The 6242-nt window shown below is 37.1% G+C and overlaps 1 protein-coding gene across 1 annotated transcript in view; it reads right to left on the reverse strand.

Annotated features, from left to right (window-relative positions):
• LOC121385130 (thyroglobulin-like) overlaps nt 1-6242 on the reverse strand; it is a 16641-nt gene continuing 10399 nt past the window's right edge. The window contains exons 3-4 of the mRNA XM_041515667.1: nt 2764-2849; nt 1-290 (exon numbers count right to left, since the gene is read on the reverse strand). Coding sequence (XP_041371601.1) covers nt 103-290; nt 2764-2849 — 274 coding nt within the window. The 3' untranslated portion in view covers nt 1-102. The remainder of the gene's footprint in view (nt 291-2763; nt 2850-6242) is intronic.

Consider the following 6242-nt stretch of genomic DNA (forward strand, 5'->3'; position numbering starts at 1 on the left):
TATTATTAAAGCAACAAATTAGTCAACTTTATTAGTAATAAACTTGCGCTTCACATCATCACCAAGAAACATCTTTTACCGGGTTGCGTTCAGAAGAACCGGCTAACTGCAATTCAATGAATTTCTTTGCCACATACCGACAGCGCTGCCAATCTGTTCACCGTTGCTGTCAGCGCAGTAACACATGGACCCAGTGCACTGGACGGGCGTAAAGACGCCCGTGTTTGTGCAACTAAAGATCAACCCTATGAGTCCAGTTTCCTGGAAAGCAGCTGCCTTCCTTGCACATTCTGAAATAAAAGAGAAGAAAATGTTTTAATAAATTGACTGACTGACTGACTGTCATAAAATTGCTAAAAATAAAATAAAAATTGGTTTGTGTGATGATTACAAATCCATATTGCTAGAATAATTTAGAAAATTGTACCATTTGCCCAAAATGGATCTAAAGTGAAATGGGTAAGATATTTAATATTTATTGTGTGTGTGAAACCAAAACCATGGTACCACAATGCCTTATATTGTAGTCAACTGGTCCGATACATAAAGAATACTACACGAGTGGCCGTTAGATACCATTTTTGTCGTACAACGAGTTGTTTTAAAAAGTATCTAAGGAAAGAAAACGAGTTGGATATAGATAATACTACACGTGTGGCCGTTAGATATCATTTATCGAACGAGTTGTTTTAAAACGTATTTAAAGAACGAAAGCGAATTGGACACATTTTTATACAACGCGTTGTTGTAAGATAAATAGTATTTAACGGATTTCTTACATATCCTAAAATACCAGGTTTTAAGCAAATGTAAACGTCTTTTCCGATTAAAACGTATTTACGGACCTTGCACTTGTAGGTAACTGACACGTCACAGACAAATCAAGTTCAGGTTAACGTATACGTCACAGTGTAATCGATTTCTGTCGTGTTTGTTTTTCATTGGATGGTATGGCATTGGCGACCTGGTCATCACATCGGAGCAGTCTTGACTTTATTATCACACGTATATGTGTTAACAGTATGTGTTATCGAAAATAACGAATGACGTTCTCACCTACGAGTGTGTAAGAAAATGAGTTATCTGGTTGTCTGCTGCCAGCCACAAAGTCACAGAATTGATGTTTTTAATTATCCATCCTGTCACAAGGAACTGTCCATACACATCGGTGTGTCCCAACATTGCTGAGTTTGCTGCATTGCAATATGTTTCCGACTAATAAAATACTTCTACGATTAAGCTTACATATTAAATATATTTTCTTGTTTAGAATATCAGTGTCTGTATATTCAATGTGTTTCTGGTCGTCTTAATATATGTAAGAAGCCCAAACTGGATTTTGTCTTCAAATAATTTCGTACGTACGAAAAAGATATTTGAGGAAATAAAAAGAAATTTAACGTAGTACAAATATTAGAACGATCAGAAACACGTTTAATATATAGCGACTAATATTTTATGCAGAAAAATATATTTGATACGTAATTGCAATCGTTAAAAAGTCTCTGTTAGTCGATAACATCTTAAAAAATGCAGCAAACTCAGGAATGTCCCGTTAAAATGCATCTGAACATACACATAGAATACATTTTGCCATTTTAATCGCTGGTTAGACAGCTATCCGCATGTCAGGAAAGGAAAGGAAATGTCAGAGCTGCTTTAACTTTAATCCTGGAGAACCAGCCTAAGTTCCGATGGCTAAAAGTTCATACAGACAGGATGCGGCGCGTGCGTGCGGTTGTTAAAAAATTCCCATCGAAATACATTAGTTTTAATGAGAGTGTCTGGACTGAATGAGTCTAAAAACGCATGCAGCCAGCCGCAATGACAAATTCGATATCAGAGTATATTCCCAAAACGCAAGCCACACATCAGTAAAAAAAACGTGCGTTTTCTTTAACGACACCACTAGAGCACATTGATGTATTACTCATCGGCTATTGGATGTCAAACGTTTAGTAATTTTGATATATATATATATATATATATATACACACACACACACACACACACACACACAGTCTTAAGAGAGAAAACCTGCTACATTTTTCCATTAGGTAGCAAGGAAATGTTTTTGTATGCATCATCCCACAGACAGGATAGCACATCCCACGGTTACTGATATGCCACTCGCGGCACACTGGATGGAACGAAAAATAGTCTAATGGGCCCACCGGCGGGGATCGATCCCAGATCGATCGAGTATCAAGCAAGCGCTTTATCACTGGGCTACGTTTCGCCCCTAAACGCCACATCGAGACCATAAAAGTCTTTACCCACTGAACTACCGAGACACAGTTCGCAGCCCTGTACCGGCTCCCACCTAGGACGACTTTTAACGACTCAGTGGGTAGGTGTAAGACCACTACACCCTCTTCTCTCTCACTAACCACTAACACTAACAACTAACCCACTGTCCTGGACAGACAGTCTAGATAGCTGTGTGTGTGCTCAGGACAGCGTGGTTGAACCTTAATTGGGAAAGATTTCGACCCGTACCCCTCTATATCAACTAGGCTCTATTGACTTATCCTAACCCTATTCCTAAAACTACCCTAACCATTGAAAGAGGGGTACGGGTCGAAGTGTGTGACCAGGATCAGCGTGTTTGAACCTTAATTGGATATAAGCACGAAAATAAGTTGAAAAATTAAAATGAAATGAAATGCGCCATCGAAGCCGGAGTTATATGCCAGTCACGTAGGTTCCCTGTTGACGCAATTTGTAAACGCACTATAGGTCACATGGACTATCAGTTCTTACCACAAGTGAGCGTATTTTCGTCCACTTCAAATACGACGATATGATAACCGGGGATTTCATCACCGTTAGGCTTGACGCACCAACAACTGCAATAAAAGTGTTCTCAAAATATTAATCTGGGTCTGGGTCAGGAGAGTGTGGTAAAAACGCCATGTCTGGTGTATTTTGGCGTCTGTAGTTGTTACGTGTTATCAATATAATTGGCTGCGTCCATATCTTTTGATACCTTTATATATCAACAATAATTACAAGTATTCAACATTGCTTAAAGGGACATACCCTAGTTTTTAAACACTGAGGCATACCTTTTACTATTGGAGCCGTTTTTAATAACTGAAAATCATACTATACTTAGATGTTATTGTTTTGATTATCCATGTCCATACATTCGAAGTGTTTTTGGTCATCCTTGTGCTTTTGAAATGTTATATTTAACGACGCACTCAACACATTTTATTTACGGTTATATGGCATCCCTGGTGCTTTTAATATCACAAAATGCATTTCTCATATTTTTTAAAAACGCACGTGCGTCTGACAAGTAACAGTTATGGATTAGAGTTTCAGTCTATTTTTAGAGGGTATTTCACCATTTCAAAGTCACAGACTCATGTTTCACTCAATTGTAACTTTATCCAAATGTGTTACAGGTTTGTAGATTAACTAAAGGTAGTGTTAATTTTCACGGGTTGAAACTAGGGTCTGTCCCTTTAATATATAATATCTTTCTTGGGGGTTTTTTGTGTTTTTTTATTAAGAAAAATTAAGAAAATTAAGGATCGAACAGCCGTCAGTGTGAAAATATAGCGCATGTTCCATGACGTCTGTTGCCAGATCTGTAGTTGACGCCAGCACAGACACTGTGTGTTTTGTCACATTCAATCCAATGCGTTTCATTTTGGACTGGTGCCATACTCGCCAGACCCAGACCCAGGCCCAGATCCGGTGTGTTTTGGACCTAGCTCTCGAACGGCAGAATACTCAGTCTTAGACTATGTCTATCGATGTAAATGGCGTAGGGTCGAGACATGCAAAAGCCAACAGCGGCAGCAAACACATCAGCAAGGTAAAATGCATTTTCGTTTGACGACTTGCTTTCAGAACGTTGAAGGTAAACGTCGCTGTCTGTAGTGCTGTACGCTTCCTGGCTTGTTCTCTTTTATATACAGCCTATCACTCGTTCATCATCGGGTTATCTTTTATATTACAATCATTAAATGTTTTTATCTCGCCTTCATGTAAAATTCTTTAATCTCATTGGTTGTTTGCCGTTGGACAAATCCCTTATACCCTTGTGGGCGGAGCCAAATTCTCTTATACCCCGTCTGTAATTTCCAACAGTTTCCAGCCACCCCAATTAATGCTAAAGCAATAATTAGATTATAAATAACATTGATATTAATTAATATCTGTTTCAGACAATTTCGTATTACAAACATTTGAAGTTAAAAACTCGTTTATCGATGGAACTATTTTTCGTCACTGGCAAGTAGTTTCGTTCGCGTCCGCGTGGTACGGCTCCGTTAATAAATTATTAACAGTTATTGTCTGGCGTTATTTTGATTATTTGGCTATATGGTTTAACATGTCGGCAAGATAAATTCGTTGTAGAAGCATCTCTCGGGGTATATGGCTTTTTATGTACCCTCTGTGTGCTCTTTTACCCCCTCGCCTTCGGCTCGGGGTAAAAGAGCACACAGAGGGTACATAAAAAGCCATATACCCCTCGTGATGCTTCTACAACTTATATTATCAAATGTTAACGACAGCAATTTGTTGCATATGTCAGTATTTAGTGTCGCTTTATTGGATGCCGCTTTATTGGAAAAACCATTATAACTACATGTATTTATGAGATTATGAAATATTGTAAAACAAATAATAGATTTCGAAAAAGCATTTGATACGATTTATTGAGATTTTATAGACATTTAACTTTGGACAATCATTTAGAGAATGGGTGAAATTGTTTTAATGATAGCTGTAGTGCTAATATACTAGTACACTCTAGGTATCTTCCAAATTTATTTAACTGTGAACGGGGATGTAGACAAGGGAACCCAATTTCACCATACTTGTTCATTTTATGTGTCGACTTACTTTCTTTTGGAATAAAACGTAAAGAATATACTACTAGTATAAAAATCGAATATTGTACATTTTAATATGCAGATGATACGAATTTCACTTTACACAGATCAGAAAGAACTTTATTAGAATTGTTTAAAATAATTAAAAACGTTCCAATATGTTCTAGTCGTGAAATTAAGTTTTTGTTCTAATGAAGCAGAATCGTTAGAACATTTATTTTTCACTTGTTATCACTTGTTTTCACACATCACGAGTTGACATGAAAAATCGTATTCGTAAAAAACCACAATGAAATGATCTGTTTATTATATACATCTCTCCTAATTTTTGACAATATATTTCGGTTTTTTAATATCTTTCACTTATCCTATCGGAAATACGTAACGCCATGATATATTTCTTCCGATGGAACTTTTCCAGAAAATGCACTTGACCGAAGACATTTAAAAATAAATTTGAATAAAAAAATTATTTATTTAATTATTAAATTAACATTTATTTAATAATACTGCTGTGCAAACATACCTGACAAAGCGATCCATAATCCCCCCCCCCCACCCCCCCCCCCCCCCCCCCCAAAAAAAAAGAGGGTAATTTTTTCAAAATGTGATCCTGGGCCAAATGGTGAATGTATAATATGGAATGGGCCTCCCAGACCAAATGGATATGGTGCTATTAAGTTCAAATCACCAATCACAGGCCAGTATCGTAAAGTAAATGCTCACAGATTAAGTTTCATGGTCTTTAATAAGGAGATGGACATAGATGGCAGTGACATCAGTCACCTGTGCCATAACCGTCTTTGTATGTTTAAAGATCACTTATCTGCTGAGCCACATGCAATTAACAGCTCGCGCATACAATGTGTGAACAGGGATGTCTGTCAGGGACATGGACAATACCCCCCCCTGCCTCTTGCATCTCAGAATGCATAACATATAAGAATGTAAAACAATAACAAAGGTTAATTTAAAGAAATATTTTATGTCATAAAATCACATATAAATATCACATGATACATTTATTCACATTACTATTTTTTATTGTTTAAAGTCAATCTTCAATGTCTAGGGTTCATGTCCACAGCAGAAATGCTATCATGCAAACTGATAGTTCCTATATTATATGTATCACTTGAAAGTTTGTGACAAAAATTACTTTGAATAACTGGTCACAGGAGTTGTCTGCTCTTTGACTGTCAATATCTAATAATCCTTTCTTGGTAGTCAGCTTGTTGATCTCTGTGCAAATGTTTATATTGTAAGTGATCTCTAATTTTACTTCCTTGCTGGACTAACTTAAGTGCCTTTTAACCACCTGTGGATGTGTTTTGATATCTTTTTTGATAATCCGACTCTTTGTCCATCTGACGCAGTGAACGCCTCAAC

Source organism: Gigantopelta aegis, chromosome 11 (genome assembly GCF_016097555.1).
Source record: "Gigantopelta aegis isolate Gae_Host chromosome 11, Gae_host_genome, whole genome shotgun sequence".
NCBI classification, from domain to species: Eukaryota; Metazoa; Mollusca; class Gastropoda; order Neomphalida; family Peltospiridae; genus Gigantopelta; species Gigantopelta aegis.